This window comes from Nicotiana attenuata, chromosome 5 (genome assembly GCF_001879085.1).
Source record: "Nicotiana attenuata strain UT chromosome 5, NIATTr2, whole genome shotgun sequence".
NCBI classification, from domain to species: Eukaryota; Viridiplantae; Streptophyta; class Magnoliopsida; order Solanales; family Solanaceae; genus Nicotiana; species Nicotiana attenuata.
The window spans coordinates 51164623-51183649 of NC_031993.1; the positions used below are offsets into that span (position 1 = coordinate 51164623).

Below are 19027 nucleotides of genomic sequence, written 5' to 3' on the forward strand. Positions count from 1 at the left end.
ATATAGAGTTGTAACCTAAAATTTCCCAATGAAGTTAAAAGAAATTTTGAGGCAAATCCTATTGGGATAGGTCATTGTTTCTACTCCATTAAGCAAGGAGATTTTTCACGTAAAAATTGTTGTGTTGTTTAATTTTCGTACTTTATTTTTGTTTAGTTCAAATAACCACATTCTTTGAAATCACAAAAATCAGGTAAGACACAATTCAACCCCTCCCCCTTTTTTGTGTCTAATTCAACTCTAAAATAATAATAGATATCAGAGCAGGTTATGAATTTTTTGTGTCTAATTCAACTCTAAAATAATAATAGATATCAGAGCAGGTTCTTTCCTAAGAGGCTAACACCTTAAAATGATCTAGAATGGCTGCATCACCGGACGCTCAAGAAAGACTTTCAACTGTTAGGCCACCCTTGTTTAACGAAAAATACTATAGTTGGTGGAAGGGAAGGATGCATGACATTCTTGAAGGAGAAGACCTAGAACTTTGGGATATTGTTGAAAAAGGACCAAATATTTCTATGTTGGTTGATGACAAAGGTATCACCATTGGACCGCAGCCAAGAGAAAAATATTCTGAAAAAAATGTCAAACGGGTTCAAAAGAATGCTAAAGCCAAAAGTATTTTGATCTGTGGTATTGGTCCATACGAAAATAATAGAATCTAAGTATGCAGAGATACAAAATCCATATGGGATGCCTTGCAGTGTACCGATGAAGGTACATCTCAAGTTAAACAGTCAAAGATCGATATGTTAACTAGGAAATATGAACTGTGTAAGATGAACGAGGGGAAAGTAATTCTTGAGATGCATACAAGGCTTACATCATCCATTATTTTTGGCAAGAGGTTAGCAAAATGCAAGGTACCACTCTTCCTATCAGTACAGCTTATCCCCCGCAAAACTGATGGACAACCTGAGGCTCTAACAAGTGTGTCGAATAGTACCTTCGATGGGTTGTGGAAAATAGTCCTTCAAAATGGGTGTCCATGTTGCCATGGGCCGAGTACTGGTACAATACATCACTTCAATCATCAACTGGCATGATCCATTTTCAAGCTCTTTATGGAAGAGAACCACCAACAACTGCTAGTTATATTTTGGGCAGCAACTGTAATGATCTTGTGGAACAACTTTTACTCCAAAGGGATGAGGTGTTGGATATATAAACAAAATTTGGCTAAAGCTCACGAAGAATGAAGGACCTAGCAGATAAACAAAGAACTGAACTGAACTTTGAGGAAGGAGATTGGATCTTTATGAAGCTCAAACCATACAGACAAGTATCAATTCGACTTCAAAGACAACATAAACGGGGAAGAAAGTACTTTGGTCCATTTCGTGTTCTTAAAAGAATTGAAGTGGCATACAAATTGGAATTGCCGGTAGCTGCAAAAATTCACCCAGTCTTTCATATATCACTATTTAGGAAATGTCTGGTGCACTCAGATAATCAGATCGCAGCACTTCACTTGACTGATTTTGTTCATACTGATAGACCTACAGGACTGAACCTTGAGGACAAGGTTCTCACTGGAGATGGGGTAATGTTACGAATCCAGAATCACAAAATGAACCTGTTTATGAGGCTGACGAGTTGGGTGCTGATGTGGAGTCCACGGAAGATGCTATTGAGGACAATATGGTAAGGGGCAAACGAGTGAGACAAATGCCTACATGATTATGTAGTGGGACATGGTGATGTAGTTATAGGAGTTGGTTATACAAGGCAGGGTAGTGGATCAGGAAAAATTATCGAGAATATTCTTCCCTCATCTATATCTCTGTAATTCTAATTCTCATCTCCTTCTTTCAGTTGTTATCCCCTGCACTCCATGTTAATTTCATCATTATAGTTCCCTTTGCATATCAATATAAGTTGTTTCTGGTGTGGTTAAGAATTATTAGTAGCAATTGCTATAGTAAGTACTCTTTTAATATTACAGAATTTCAACTCAAGCATTAGTTAGTATGTGTCCACCAGATGCCCCTTTTTCCGGGCTAGGACCAATCTAAACTTTGTTGCGACAAATTAGAACAAAGCCTCTCACTGCTCATGGTGAGAGATCTGCAGTGTTGTATTCATTCATTCAGAAATTGGATATTCATATTCCTGTAAGCTCTCACATTAAACATCCATTACATGCTAAAAGGATCCCAGGCACTGAGAACAAAAAATTCTGAAGAAAATATACTAACCTAATAATGATACATTTGACCAAAATTATAGCACAACCATTGAGAATTGTTGAATTGATATCATTGAATTATTCAATAAATTCAATCAACCACTAATTCTGATTTCTGATACAAAATCGACAAGTCACACCAAAGGGGGAAAAAAAGGATAATCTAATACAATGATACAAGTATACAACACATGGTGCAATCGTAAACACCGATTAAAGTTACAAGTATACAACAACAAAATTTAGAAAGACAGGGGGGGGGGCTATTTTTCTTCCTAGTTGTTCAAAACTGTTTACCAAAAGCCTGCTGCTTATTGTTAACTTTTTATTTTTATTGGTTCATATAAAGAATGACAATGGCCATGAATAATGCACCTATACAGAAAGTAAAGGTTTATATTTTCCCCTTCCTCTTCTCATCCAATGCCTGCACAAAAAGAGAGGTAGAACTTAGGCAAGCATTATTATGAATCTATAGCCCCAAAAAAAAATTCCCTATGAAAGTGTTATACTTTTGGTTCATGTTTGAAGCTTCTAATAAGTTTACATGATGTATTCCGACTTGTATGAATGTTCGGTTTAGGACTTGAGGGACTTGGGGGTCGTTTCTGCACTATTGCATGAAAGTTGGAACCTTAAAGATTCTTTAAGTTGAATCGAGTTGTTGTTTTGGTTTGTAGCGCTTCGCTTCATGTTTCGAGCCATTGGATAAGTCTGTACAGGGTACTGCACTTGTCAAGATGATTTGAAGGGGTCCCACGGGGCTCAGGTGAGTTTCGAGGTATTTGGAGGAGGATTAGGTGAAAGACCAGCCAAATCTGCAAAGAATGCAAACCCGGCGTGCCAGTGCAATTTACCTGAAGTTTTGTATAAATAGCCTCATTTTGTACTTTGAGTTCATTTCACAATTTTTAGAGCTAGGGAGCTCGAATTGAGGCAATTGTTTGAAGGATTTTTTATGTACGACGTTGCAGTAAGTTATTTTAACTCGAATCTATGACTGTATCCATGAATCTGTAGTCAATTTTGTCTTAAAATCAAGGAATCAAAGAGGTGAAAATGGGATTTTAGACCAAACTTAAGAAAGTGATGAAGATTTAAAAACCGATTATTTGGGGGAGTATGGGAAAGTCTGTCATTTGAAGAAGTCCTTGTATGGCTTGAAGCAGAGTCCACGAGCTTGGTTTGGCAAGTTCAGTGAGGTAGTTTAGGAGTTTGGGTTGAAAATGAGTAAGTGCGATCACTCAGTCTTCTATCGGAAATCAGTAGCTGGCACTATTCTCCTCGTTGTACATGTTGATGATATTGTTATCACAGGAAGTGACTATGCTGGGATTTCTTCCCTCAAGTCTTTTCTGCATACTAGGTTTCATACAAAGGACTTGGGCCAGTTGAAATACTTTTTGGGAGTAGAAGTAAATAGAAGCAAGAAGGGAATTCTTTTGTCTCAGAGAAAGTACATTCTTGACTTGCTTGCAGAAACTGGAAAGTTGGCAGCTAAACCTTGCAGTACTCCAATGATTCCTAATGTGCATCCTATGAAAGACGATGGTGATCCTTTTGACGATCCAGAGAGATACAGGAGGTTAGTTGGGAAATTAAACTACCTTACTGTGACTCGTCCAGATATTGCTTTTGCGGTAAGTGTTGTTAGCCAGTTCATGTCTGCACCAACGGTCAAACATTGGGCAGCTTTGGAACAGATTTTGTGTTACTTGAAAGGAGCTCCTGGACTTGGCATATTATATAGCAATCACAATCATACTCGTATTGAGTGTTTTGCAGATGCTGACTGGGGTGGATCGAAAATTGATAGAAGATCTACTACAGGTTATCGTGTCTTTGTTGGAGGAAACTTGGTATCATGGAGGAGTAAGAAGCAAAGTGTTGTATCTGATCTAGTGCAGAATCCGAGTATAGAGCTATGTCACAGTCTACATGTGAGATTATGTGGATACATCATCTGTTGACTGAAATTGGGTTAGAGCATCCAATACCAGCAAAACTCTGATGTGACAATCAAGCTGCCCTCCATATTGCGTCAAATCCGGTGTATCATGAAAGAACTAAGCATATTGAGGTTGACTGCCATTTTATTCGAGAGAAGATTCAGGAGAACTTGATCTCCACTGGCTACGTGAAGACAGGAGAGCAACCGGCTGATTTGTTCACAAAGGCGTTAGAATGGAATTCGAGTTGATTACCTTTGTAACAAGCTGGGCATGATCAATATCTATGCTCCAGCTTGAGGGGGAGTGTTAGATAATGAATGTAGACATAATTTGAATGTAGACATAATCTTATGTAGTATACATAGCTAGCATAATTATAGGGATTCACAGCAGATTTATAGGATTTCCTTTTTGATTCTTTCCATAGTTAAGGCTCTATGTACTTGTATATATACTTATTATTTCTTGAATACAATACAAGAGAGATTTCTCTATTGTCTCTATATGCAAGTAATTCAGATATCTAAGCTCATTTCAGGCGAGTGGAATGAGAGATAAAAATGTTACATATAGAATCAATATCAGATGGTTGAAATGGAGAAGTAGTACCGGGGTTTTATGTGATAGAAGGATGCCTAGCAAAATGTAAAAAAAGTTCTATTAAACAGTTATAAGACTAGTAAAGTTATATGGGAGTGAATGTTGGGAAGTCCGACACAATCCACAAGATGCGTTTCATATAGATGCAGATGCTAAGATAGATGTACGGTCATAGAAGATTAGATAAGATTAAAAAAGACAATACTGGTCAAAAGGTGCAAATAGCAGATACTGAGGATATGAGAGAACGTCGCTTGAGATGGTTTGGTCATGTCATGTGTCGCCACTGGTCTGTAAGTGTAATAGCATAGAGAGTGAAGGTGTTAAAAGTGGATGAGGTAGACCTAAAATTACATGGAAAGAAGTTATCTTGAAAGACTAACAATTTCTTGGAATCCATACAGACTTAGCGAAAGACAGAGCACAATAGAAGAAAAAGATATATATATAGGCGATATTAGTTAGTTGGGAATGTGTTTTGGTAATGTCAATACATTTAAGCCCTATGCTTCTAAGATAGCCTTATCTCAGATTTTATGCCGATACAAAGTGCAAAGAACTTCTAATACTTCTATTCTTGTTATTTTGTATCATGTTGGTCTGAGATGAATTGAAATGAAGAAACATGGTCATCGAGGATTCATATATTCAACCCCAACTTGTTTGGGATTGAGGTATGGTTATTCTTGTATGCATTAGAAAAAAAAAAACTTTAGCAAATAATAAAAGGAGTAGTAGTTTAGTGCAGTCTAGTAAATCATTACAAGTGCCCATAGTTGACAACTGCGTTTATATTTTCAAGATTTCGGACATGATAGGTTGGTGCTAAAAAGTAAAAACTGTCCCATTGGTGTTAGCGTCGGACTACTGTACGACTCAAATATGTTACCCAACATTTGATGCCCACACTTTCAAGAATTTAAGCTAAGCATCAATATAGAGGAAAGTTTCAATTGTACTAAAACGAACATATATGTGCAAAATGATTAGTTTACCGAGAAATAGTAGCAAATCATATGAGATGGTTAACTAAAAAGAAAAAAGTTAAATTTCGAACCCATATATTTCAGAATATCGCAAAGGAAACAATACCTTGCTTTGGAAGATTCTCATCGTCAGCACAAGAGTATCGCGCATTCTAGAAAGAATTAAGAAAGCAGCAACTTAGATTTCAATGATTCAAAGAACGAAGAGAATCAAAATCTGATATAATAACAATATAGTAACTAAGGAAACAATATATTCCCCATACCAAATTCTTTGGTAACAAACAAACCCAAGAATACAAGCAACAAAAGAGATAACAGATTAGTTCCTCTTTTTTTTTTTAATGATAAATGAAAGCTGCCGCCCTACAAGAAATCACAACTTAATACCTTATCTAAAAATTAAAAAAGAAAAAGAAGTACACAACTTAATCTCATGAAATCACTAAAATTTAAGCTGAAAACTGGGTGCTTCTAGTACTCTAGCTACAGCTTATAAGAGAGAGAGTAATAATTAGGTAAAATACAGTGGGAATATACATATAGCTGTTGACAAGCAACTTATGACAGGAAATATCAATGCATGCTACAATCTGAAATAAATCCATATGCATCAAAGAACCATGTCTAGAATAGTACTTTAGAAATAATAAATAAATACTTCTAAACTATGAATACGTGGACGCTTTTCATTCATTTACATGATACAGAACACATAGGGGGTGCCTTTTTATCGACTACATATTACTCTTAAAACATGTGACACTAATGCGCTTTTAGAAAAGTAACTTTAAAGATAGATGAAGTGACAAAATCCTAATCTCTTCAAGTTGATGCGGGTACCCCTAAGTTAGATATTCTCCTAAAGCAAGAATTTACGATTCAATACCACTTCAATTGTTTGCTTACAGCTTTACTTTTGCGTGACTAAGTAGAAAAATTGACAACAAGTTATATGCCCGTGCATGATTATGTTACAGGACAACTAACAATTTTTCAATGTAATGTGATTTAACCCAAAAAAGATGCTAAGTTAAAAGTTACCTTATATCATTGTTTGTACTGAAGGGATGTGAAGACCCATCGGAACATGTGATAACAAACTGTGTTGACAACCCGCTTGGAATTTTGATCTGAACATAGAAGAGTCAGAATTACACTCAAATATTTGACAATAAATTAGGTGATAATACAAATTTCCGTTCGGTATATTCAAGCATTACCACCATACAGTTAAGCCTATTTTCTGTTTATTTGCTCCAATTATGAGTATCGATCACCCTCACACCCACCCACCCTTAAGTACAAGTAAATTGTCCATCCATTGATCGATAATGGTGTCTCCAGCATTTTTAGATTACTAAATTTTGCTTCCTGTGATTATCTTTAGGAAATTCAAGAACAATGTGACTAAACCACGACAAAATGGGCTTCTTTTGCTTGCTATTGTTATTTTTACTATAGTTTCTTTTTCTTCTTTTCTTAGGTATAAGCCATATGAACCTATCAATGGTTAGGCAATGTGCCCACCAAACACGGTTAAGTAGGATACATCCTTTTCCTCCCTAAAACAAGAAATCATAAAACTAATGTGTTATCTCCTCCAGCTAATAGCCTGTTATGACAATCAGCATCATTGAACATCAGTTTATGTGATGATTCAAACCTATGTATAATTGTATCATTACATTTTTTATAAGTAATGAAATCCGGGATGCAACCAACAGCTTCTTTTCATTGGTAAAATTCAGAGAGCTAACTGCAAATCAAAGGTCAGGAACAGTCTACCAAGTCTAGAGCTCCACATCTAGAGCCAGCTCCTTTTTTTCTATTAACGGAGTTGAAAAATGAAAAGAGAGAGGGTGGGGGGGGGGGGGGGGGAGGGGGATTGTAAGAAATGTTCAGTCATATCCTCAAACCACTGAGATGTAAATAGTGTACACACATGTGACATGCTTTAAATAACATACAATTATAGGAATTGAATCAGCCTAATGATTCTAATTAATCTATATAATATTGCTTTATATCCATAACATTACCAAATCTAAGTCCTTAATTACATAATATATACTTCTTAATTATAGAAGGAAGAATATATAGATGGTTTTCTAAACTTGGCAACAATTTTCACTTAGCTACCTCAACTGAGGCTTGTACCTATTAGATATTTCAACCTCACTCAATGTGTGCCTATTAACCACAACACGCTGACATGGCAAAAAAAGTGTATACTCGGCAACAATTTTCACTTGGCTACCTCAAATGAGGCTTGTACCTGCTAGATATTTCAACCTCACTCAATGTGTACCTATTAAGCACAACACCTGACATGGCAAAAAAAAGTGTATCTCATCCCTCTTAGGAGGGTGGAAATTCAAAAATTACATTTTGTTTTTCAAAAATAAATCCATTTTCAGCAAACCACCAGGCCTCAAACATATAGCACAGTCCAAACGTCGCATACTGGAGTCAAAGACACCCGCAAATAATTGGAGCGAACGATTACTGCAAACAGATACTCCACCCTTTGAAGGATTCAGAGAGCTCGAGATGACTTTTCTTGAAACCATGGATGAGGAAAGCATTGAAATGGAGAGAGGGGTTAGGAAGCGGAGAGCATTTTTCGGTAGTGGTTCACTGGTGGGTTTCTGCTAACAAGGAGAACTCGAGAAGAGAGAAGGGTGGCCGACGGCGATTTAAGAGGTTGAGGCTGGTGGACCGGCGGTGGCGAGATGATGAAAAGAGGAATGGGAGAGGGTAGAAGAAGGTGGTGGCGGCTATTTTGAAGGTGTGGCATTAGTGGTGGGTTAATGATGTTTGGAAGGTTTTCCGGCCATGTCGGCGGTGAAGGTCCTTTCTGGTGGTTTCTTTTGGGAATCTGATGGGCAGTCGGGTGATGGGGTCGCTGGTGGTTTCAACGGGTGATGGACAGGAAGGTTCGCTTCAGAAAGAGGGTGGAGTAGGTGGTGGTTCTGACCTGCAGCGGAGAGGGGGAACTTCCCGGCGACGGGTGAGGGGGGTTTGCAGCACTGGTTGAGGGGTTTCTTTTAATAGAACAGATTTTTCTTTTTATTTCTTCTGAAAAGTTATCTTTTTGGATTATCTAAACTCAAAAGTCACATGGCCTTGTCCCATTTGTTAATTCTTGCCAAGTCATCGCATGTGAGATTCACGCATTACATTATTTATGCTGATTAGACAATTGTGCCCCATAGGCACGCAGTGAGGTTTAAGTATCTAATAGGTACAAGCCTCAGTTAAGGTAGCTAAGTGAATATTGCCAAGTTTAGGGAGCCGTGTATGTATTCCGCCATTATAGAATGTTTTATCAAGAACTTTTCCAGACGTAATTATAAATAATGCTGGAATGTATACATGCATAGCAAATTTATGGTAACTATGGCTGCAGGTCTTCACATTATCATATATTTGCAGGAAAACATGAACTCAGCTTCTCAAGACCCATACTAGATGAGCACCGAGTAGTAAATTCCATTGATAAATAATATAAATTTCATTTTAAGTATTAATCCATCACATGCAAGCACATACCGACAACTCTTTGGAAAATTTTTCTGCTATTACAACAGCTTGTGTTCTATGAACCTTGACTTGGAAGCTTGATCGCCGCAAAAATATAATCGCTGGTTCCCAGTTCTCAGAAGACTCGACCTGTTGGGCAGAACCAAAAAAGATTGTTCTGAGAGATCTCACAGGGTATTGACAGCCATGATATCTAAGAAAATGATAACAACCCCCCCCCCCCCCCCCCCCCCAAAAAAAACACCGAACAACGCAACCATGAATTTCATTCTAACCAAACATTTTATGAATTCAATTATATGAAAAAGCCTAAACTTATTGAATGATTTAAACTCAACAAGCTTAAATCCTAGCCAATGAATTCCTCATCGGTTTACTCATTTCTCTAATTTTTCTGTTAAATAGGGCTTATTATCCAGGTAGCTCAAAAAGAATGTTTCCTATAAATGTTTCTACAACACTACCTTTGACAGAAAGGATACCTGGCGCCTAAGGGTGTCCAAGAAGAAGAATTGAATGCCAGTAACTGTGAGAGAGGCTATAGGTGCAAGAACAGGAGAGATATAACATCTCTGGAGCCTATCCAGGAAAAAGTAATGTCATCAATACAATATTTGTATAACCCGTCTGAATATAACTCGCAAGGACGAGAGAAATAAAAGACGAGGAGCCTCATTTTGCTGCCTGCTGAATCTGGCTAAAGGGACTTGTTAAGCCCGAGAAGAAGTTAATAAGTTTTCGCAATGCACATCCGGAACCTAATATAATACAGGTTTTCAGTACATATCATCTATTAGGTTGGTCTTAAATGAAAGCAGTGCTTTCCCTTCACATCATAAACTTGTATATCCTGGATCACACTGCCATCCTCTACACCAGCTGAGCTACATTGAGCCCAAATGAGTTTATAATGAAAGCTAAAACTAGCAAAAGATGATTCAATACCAAGATGAAGTTGGACGGAAGACATTGATTACAAAAGGAACTGACAAGAGACCTACTCCAGCTAGACATGCCCTCGTTTATAAAACCATTTAATCCAGATGTAACTTCTTATTAATTTTCCAGCTGAAGTTAAAATTTTATTGATACTTTAGCTCTACTAAATAAGTGCACCTTTAACAGTGTAGTTACCATCTTGCTGAATGATTAGGACGAAACCTTTTCCAGCATATGCATGTAAATTTGAAAAGGTACTTGTTTGAGAACGTCACATAGAGTTCTTGAATAGGGAAAGAGTTTCCTCTCACATACTTCCTCAAGCAGCGGAACACTCAATACCCAAGCAGTTACACGTTGCTGATTTCAGACTCCTCCGGTGGAGAAATCAATGCTCTCTAGCCGGGATATGTCATATGTTCGATAACGATAGCTTAGCTATGGCCTCGGGTCATCTTTTTGTTCAAGCAAACTACGGGCCTTTTAGTTTCGTTCCATCTAGTCTGTATGCAAAGAAATTTAGCAGTCTAATAGAAAACTCATTCATACATGAAAATTGTCCAAATTTCAAACAGTTCAATAACTGATGGCTCAATGTAGAGAGGCACTAGCTGGAATATCACTAGACATTGGCAAGATCAATAACTGGTGGGATCTTTTCAGCTTTAAGTGGGTAATACCAGAGAACTTAATAATAAAACATCCTGCAGCTGGAAAGGAGCAACGGTACAGAAAAGCAGAAGGAACTTATGGTATGCCATTCACTATGCATACTCTGAGTGTTACGGAGAGAAGAATAGCAGATTGATGGTGAAAGAAGACCAGTGCACCACCTAAAGTATTTTTGCCCTTAGTCTTTGTTCTCATGGTTAGCAAGTGGCAGTTATATGGATCAGATACAAGACCTTATCAATTCCCTATATATCCAGTTATCCACAAAGAGGCAATTTGTAAATTTTCACGTATATTCTCATGACCACTTTCTTGGTGCTGGTAATTAATGAAGTACCTTATTCTACTAATTTAATTTTATGTTAACCTTACTTGATTTAAAAAAACTGATTTAGTATGTTGTTCTCTATCAAAAACCATTTTAAAGCACAGCAATCCCACAAAGTTAATTCCTGAGCATCATTCTGCAACAATTTGTAAAGGAAAATTTGGAATAAATAAAAAAAGCATGTAAGTACATTTGCATAAAATCAACCTACAAGCATTAGAACATTAAACGTGGCCTGGCCTTCAGAAATATGGGTATCTATCTCTGATTGCATGTCTGGGTCTGCAAATATCAAACCACTCATCAAAAGGAGTAGCAGCAAGCAACAAGAGAAAGCTGCTTTTGCTCAAAGTGGACAACTGAATCACATTTTTTGACAGTGAAAGCTAATTACCACATGTTATTTTGTTTTGATCATTGGCAAAAAGCCTGACAAGTTCCCCCTGACAATACCAAATGTTAGCACAAAAAATCTACAAGAAAATATGCATTAAAAAATTATTGTACAAACACAAAACTAAGAAGAATAGATAGAAAACGATTAAGATCCATAACAAGATCATCTTTGAATTAGCAATGACCAAATAGACAGGATGCTCAACAAAAGACACAAAATCAAAATTAACGGCTTAATAATTTGAAGTATGGTTAAATTTTTATTAGATTATGTTATTGTATAATCTCTGGTCATGTCAAATTTAGGTCTTAATAGACAAAGATGCACTGTAAAACAAAATAGATCAACTCTGCTGGCATGTTCATTCAGGTAATACTAATGAAAAGAGTAGATCAATTCTTTGGTACTTGACAAAGAATTCACAGTAGCACAAGTTGGGAAGACAATAGCTGGAATATAAAATTCAGAGGAGACATAAACGACTAGGAGCTAAATAAGATAAATGAATTCTTCAGTATACTACCTACGCCTGCATGCCTAACCACTAATGAAGACCGTTTGATATGTAGAGGCCACAACAAAGGGATTTATACTGTCAAGACATGTTACGACATATTCATGAAAGAAGTAAATCAGTTTCTTATTGGTCCCAGGAAGCAAATCTGGAAGTCGAAAGCTCCTATGAAAGTTAGTTGTTTTGAGTGGTTGGTGGCTAAAAAGCTTGTTTGACTCAGGACAATTTATAAAGAAGGGGACTCCGGATAGTTAACAGGGCTATATGTGTAAAGAGGAGGCAGAAACTATCAATCATCTATTCCTACAATGCACAGTTGTGGCATTTATTCTTGAACATTTTGGGAAATAAAAGGGTGAAGCCAAGATCTACCACTGAGTTACTATCATGCTGGAATAAAAAGGGACTATCAAACCAAATGAAGAAGGATGGGAATACAATACCGACAGCTATTAGGTGGTGCATATGGAAAGAGAGAAATAGGAGATGCTTTGAAGGACAGGAGAATCCATTCTTGAAGATCAAATCAGACTGCATTTTGTTGATATCTTTTGGGTGTAAACAGGATTGGATTGATGACAGTGAAACCCTACTAGAATTCATGGATTCTTTTGTATAGACACACAGGGCTTTCTTTTTTACTCTTCTTTGGATAGGTTGATTATTTTATACAGCATAAAAGCATAGAAACATAATCGTTGGAAAAGGAACCTATTAAGGGAAAAGTTCAATTATGCCCTCAAAAGAAATTTCTTATTGTTTCAAATTTATATTTACAAGCTATAATAATTTGAACTTGGAAAGCAATTGAAACAAATATTTTCCAAATCCATAGTACTTCCACCAGCATAATTAAAAGAGTGGCGTCCTTTCTGCAAAATCGTCCCGCATTGGAGTCACTGCTCTAACTAGTACAAGTATACCAGCATATCATAGATCAGATACTACTGTAAACTAAATACAGAGAACTCGAAATGATTGCAATAAATGGGCCATAATTCCATCCAATCCAATCACATAAAAGCATGCTAGAACGGACAAATAAGATGCAGCCTAAGATTTTGGGTGAATGGCTGAGTGAAAAGTAACTAATTTGAAATTCAAAGCGACTTGAAATCTGCGGACCAAGCAGTTTCAAAAGTCAAGTATTTCCTAAAGATACATATATTTTATAGCAAGGAGGTTGCATTATTTCCCCACTTTAATTGGTAGCACACAATTTCTTGTTAGTATAAATCAAAGTAGAATAAAATTTAAGGACAGGGAGAGCAAGATCAACTACCTGATGTCCCTGGTCATCCATCGGTATGCATTCAACAGCTATAAGTTTATCGATGTCATCAGCAGTAACTACATATTCAGGATTCGTGGCACCTAAAGATTATGAAAGATGACAGTCAAAAGTAGATGTTAAAGCTAAACAGTGGTGGTGTTTAAGGCAATCTCGTTGTTGTTGTACTTGTACACTAAGACATATAAAATAAATAATGACAAAGAGCCATGACAACCTCTGCATAAAGGTTTAGACTTACCCTCAATATACTGCCTTGTACCATCAGGATAATGACGGACCCACTGACATTTGGAAACAAAAGATTGGGAAAAAAAATACTTTAGATATCAGCGTGTAGAGCTCCCTTAAGGAGTAAAATTGCATACCATATAGTAATATTACCTGGAACATACAAAGAGAAGTTCCACGTACAGGAAACCCACAACCAAAAATTCTGCATCCTGGTTTAGCTTCTCCAATTATTTGAAAATTTTCTATTCCAGGACTTTCCCCTGTGATAGAACTTCCCATTAGGAGCCATACAAGTTTATGCACCAACCTTAAAGACAAACAAATATGTTACCTTCTGAACTAATAGAACCACCCATCTCATTTCCCATAGGAGGATTATGACGGTTTTCATCGGTGCTCTCCTCAAATCTCTCATTCACCCCATTTCTATCAAACAAGTTATCTTTACTGGGAAAGGGAACATCCCTGCAGTCTCAAACTGTCAGAGCCAAAAAAAAATTGCAAACTCTAGTAATAGAAAATACTCAGTCACAAACTCATCAACACTAGCTTAACCATGGGTCAACTAAAGTTCATCCCAGCTTGTTCACTTCAATCATAGACCTTCTTTAAAGTGAGAGGTTGACTGGGTAGTATCTAATAGGTGGGGATGGGAAACCGGTACCTGGACACCTCTAGATTCACATGCCAGTTATTCTGGGGCAAACAGTTACCAAGGAATAGCAGCACAGGGTCATCACTTGCAAGTATGGGGTATATAAGGAAGTTCAATAGGCAATAAGAAAGCAGACCCTCTATATGGAGAGATTGTTAGGAAGGAATAGAATTCATTTAAAAATTATCTTCTCATAGATGAAAGTAGAAGAATGAAATTTAGGAAACACCGATGGTCCCATGATGCTATGCTTACACCAATGTCCACCACTTAAATAACTGCTCAAGAGCATAAGGATCAGCCGTTGGTGACCAAGATGGATAGTGGTCAGATGTGCAGGCCACCAGGTTTCACAAAGCCTGTGTCAAGATTGGAAATAGACCATGTGACTTAATTCTTTCAGATACTTTAGAACTGGAGGGAGACTAATTATGATTTTGCACAGAAGTTGGCTCTTTTCATGTGAACACTAAGAGGTTGTTTGGGCTAAGATTATAAGTTGGTCAAATTAGTTTATAATCATTTATTGGCTAATCTGCGCATTTTGTAAACTTCAAAAGTGCTTTTAAGCCAAAATTAGCCAAAAGCCATAAGTTGGCCACCCCCAATTTGGGTTTTACAACTTATAAGCACTTTTGGTTTGACCAAGCCTTTTTACGATCTCTGAAATACTTCCTAAAATATAACTTTTAATTATCTCTCTATTCTATTTCCGTCATTCGCTCTTTTTATGTAAAAAATACTTTTAAATTTATATTATTTGTAAATAGCTTTAAGAACATCTCAGTCGTTTTAACAGAAAAAAGTGCTTATCAGCAGCTTTTTATCAAACACATTAACTGCTTAATATCAGCTTCAATACTTCTATCCGAACACGTAACTGCCTATCTATAAATCATGTGGTGCTTTTCAGCATTTGATGTGTATCAGCTACTTTTAATCAGCTAACCCAAACAGGCTACAAAATACCAGCTCTCTACTAAAAAGAAGCCACAATCTGGAGCAAAAACGATCTAGATTGGAAAAGAGATCGCTCCGGTAAGCAACTAATTCTTTTATTTTCTATTTTGTTGTTTTTTTACTTGGAACAATAGGGGGATTTTCCTTGTTGGAGATGATTTGAGGATGAGCAGGAAAACAAACAAAGATAGCTCTTTAATGCACTCATATGCAGATAAAACTTTTAACCACCTCATGCAGCCATGTGGCAGAAAAAGAGTTGTTGCACCCTAGTCGTTTTGCTATGAGCGATATTAATTAGATATGCATAGAACAGTTAAAAGTTATTGTTAAGCCGGTCCCTTTTGGTAGAGAAGAAGATGTAGAATTTTTGGAAATTTGAACTTAATGTCTGTCCCAGCATGTGGCTTGACAAAACGAAAGTACAGAAGGACCTACAAGGAGACATAAACAAATCATAGCTAATATCTAAGTTGCTCGGACTTAGGTGCGGGTATCTGATACGAGGACGGATTTGGCAAAATCTAAATTTTATGATTCGGGGGTGTGGATCCAGGTATGGATACGGATGCTGGAATTTGGCTAGGAAAATTCAAAATTATAAAAATGGAGCTATAAAGATATTCTAAATTTTTGAGAAAAGTTCTATGAAAAACTTACATGTATTGTAGAATTCAACCTTTCATTCTCCATGTCTTAAATTGTAAAACTTACATTATATTGTAGAAAAACTTATATGTATACTGAAGGTATGTCATTTCCCATGTCTTAAATTAAATCCGTTTTATCTTTTATTTCGAGAAATCAAAATCTCAATTATTCCCCCAAATTTGTCCATGGACTCCGGTCAAAGTATCCGAAGTTGGTTGACCCAAACGTATCCTGCACCCGCACCTGTCCCAGTGCCGTGTCGAGACGGATTCGATATCAAAAATAAAGAGTCCGCCCAACTTAGGCTAATATATCCTCCTTATGGCAGAACCTCTCTTTTGGTCTTCAGGATGGTATCCAACCATCCTTGAAAGACAGGTCTATGATACTGCAGAGGTATTGAGCATTAGAAGGACCATTTACTCACATAAAAACAGATACCCTTGTCCTTGTAAATGAATGTAGACCATGATTAGCAAAGATGATGGACTTTTGTGGCTTCATTTTTGTCTAGTCCTTGTTTATCTATTAGTTTTCAGTTCTTATCTTTGGCGCAGAGTAGACAGTTTGGTACTGCACAAGGCTCATAAACTTGAGGCCATGAATTCAAATCCTCTGCAACATCTTATTTTTTTTAATTAACCCATGATTTTTATAGTACACACTAAGACAGAGACGAAGTATCTCGAACGGATACAAATTTTAGAGTTTAGCTTCTCGAAGTATGAAGACCCATCCTTCCAGATTGAAAGACAGCAATAAACTAGATTACAAGCTGAGTTAACACCTTCCCCTTCAGTTGCAAGTCTACATCTACTAGTACTGCATCATCTTGTTAGATAGTTATGTGTAAATAGTCCTAGTCCTATATGTATTAGGAGTAGAATATGTCCTAGTCCCATATGTAGTTGGAGTAGATTATGTCCTAGTCTCATATGTAGTAGGAGTAGAATATGTATTATATATAGGGCTCATTGTATCATTATTTAAAAAAATAGATTTTTTTCCCGTGCATTCTCACATGGTATCCGAGATTCAATGAGAAAATTATCGTTGTGCGTCATTCCAGCGACATCCGGGAAGAAAGATCCCATCGCCGTGCAATTTTCCGGCAACTTCGTCTTGTTCCCAGGGTTCATCAGTGCTACAATGGTACTGTGCATATACCGGTACCACCATTAGATCCGAAACCTTTGTGCGACCAAACTCCAGAAATCCTAGTCCCATCTGGAAAGAAAACTCAATCACCGTGCGTCTATCCGGTTGACGACTCAAGATTGATTAGCGTTATCTCCTCATCAGTAAGTATTGTGCGAAAACCAACACTACCATCTTGTTCGGAAAAGTCAGGCGACAAAACTCCAGTCAATCGCTCCAGCAGAAAGTCACGCGCCATTATGCGCTGCCCAGAACTAGGGTTCTGGCGAGCTACAGAACTTTTCCGGCGCGTGTGAGCCATTCCAGCCACTTTTTTACAAAACTTCTTCAGGACAACTTACTCGTCTAGTGATTCCAAGCCTACCCATATAAATTACATCAAATCCTGACAATTTTTATTTTTTCTGGCGTAAACAGTGATTTCCCGTGCGTGAACAGTAATTTTCAGAAAAGTTTCTATTTTCTGGTGGTGTTTTACTATTTTGTAGTGTGGAATTCGGCTTAGTCTCACTATTTTCAAATTTTTCCGGCAACTTTTTGGCCAACTTCTGTTTATCAGCAACCACCTGGTTTTGTTGCTCGGGGGGAGTCTAGTGGCCTTGTATGTCGAAAGATCAGCTTGCAGATATTTTTACCAAGTCTCACACTAGTCCTCGTATTAGTTACATATGTAACAAGTTCGGTACATATGATTTGTATGCACCGGCTTGAGGGGGAGTGTTAGATAGTTATGTGTAAATAGTCCTAGTCCTATATGTAGTAGGAGCAGAATATGGCCTAGTCCCATATGTAGTAGGAGTAGAATATGTCCTAGTCCCATATGTAGTAGGAGTAGAATATGTATTATATATAGGGCTCATTGTATCATTGTTACAAAAAATAGATTGTTCTCCCGAATGCACAGATCTCACTCATGGCATGACATTCTGTCCTCTTAGCTTTTGACACTGAGAATGTCAGCAGGACTATCACCTCAAACCGGTGTACAACAAATACATCTCCCTAAAGGTAAACAAGTTAAAGCATAATTATGACTGCAGCTGATATATATTTTCCTTCGTATTAAAAAAGCATCCATCTTTAACCTAAGGATGTTGAAAAGAAGTAAATGCAGATTCAGATATCTTATGATATGTTATTGAAATATGTCACCTTGGAGTAATTTACAGAAATTCCAGAAATAAGTTGGAATGACCAGTGTTTCTGTGTTTCTTAATTTATATGATTTTAGTTCATACATAGCAAAAAGAATTTCCACATAAATTGGGACATGGAAGGCAACACTAAGCCATCATAAAAAGTTCGTCAATTTTGCAGCCTGACCTATCAGTATTGGATGAGATTTCCAAATGACTTCCACTATTTGCTTGCTGATGCATCTCATGATTGAGCCGCAAGCTTTCAGCTCGTAAATGTAGACTGGCTTGCACATCTCTTGATCTGGTATCAACTGCTTCATTATGTTTTCCATCAATGTACTGTTTAAAGGATGGATATTCCGGCATACCCTGAGAGAAAGAAAATGAGGAAACTCTTTTCTCTTCTCGTTTTTTGGTAAGGTAAAGAAAATGAGACAACTCTTTTATCAAGAGGATAGAGCAAAATAATTGCTTATTGTTGGAATAAGAAGTTAATGTGAGCATCTAACAGACGAAACTGATTGTCAACAATACCATAGAACCACTTGGAAGTTGATTGTTTATGGAACTAGAATGAGGTGATTCCGTATCAAAAGATCCACCTCTAGCATGATGTGTCACCATGGAATTTAATTGTGCAATTTTTGCCTGTTAACAAACAGTTGACTCCTTGTCATTGTACTTGAAATTAGAATTAACAACATGGAAGCTTTTGAACTTCTTAGCAGAAAGGCAAACTCAATAACCAAAGCCTCTCAGGAAGTACGACAGAAGTACGGAATCCTGCCCAAGACTTAACCAAATTAAGCTCCAC

The 19027-nt window shown here is 37.2% G+C and overlaps 1 protein-coding gene across 7 annotated transcripts in view; it reads right to left on the bottom strand.

Moving 5' to 3' along the window:
• The window catches only part of LOC109225840, a 24918-nt gene continuing 8131 nt past the window's right edge, over nt 2241–19027 (bottom strand). For 2 of the 7 annotated variants that reach the window (XM_019390620.1, XM_019390621.1), the window contains exons 9-20: nt 18748–18861; nt 18398–18582; nt 13982–14115; nt 13801–13910; nt 13658–13700; nt 13408–13499; nt 11609–11657; nt 11426–11496; nt 9285–9404; nt 6774–6862; nt 5836–5881; nt 2241–2618 (exon numbers count right to left, since the gene is read on the bottom strand). In XM_019390620.1, coding sequence (XP_019246165.1) covers nt 2586–2618; nt 5836–5881; nt 6774–6862; nt 9285–9404; nt 11426–11496; nt 11609–11657; nt 13408–13499; nt 13658–13700; nt 13801–13910; nt 13982–14115; nt 18398–18582; nt 18748–18861 — 1086 coding nt within the window. In that variant the 3' untranslated portion in view covers nt 2241–2585. Of the gene's footprint in view, nt 2619–3607; nt 5035–5835; nt 5882–6773; nt 6863–9284; nt 9405–9757; nt 9855–11404; nt 11497–11608; nt 11658–13407; nt 13500–13657; nt 13701–13800; nt 13911–13981; nt 14116–18397; nt 18583–18747; nt 18862–19027 lie in introns of those variants that run through there. The other 5 variants (XM_019390622.1, XM_019390623.1, XM_019390625.1 and 2 more) reach the window with 5 other exon arrangements.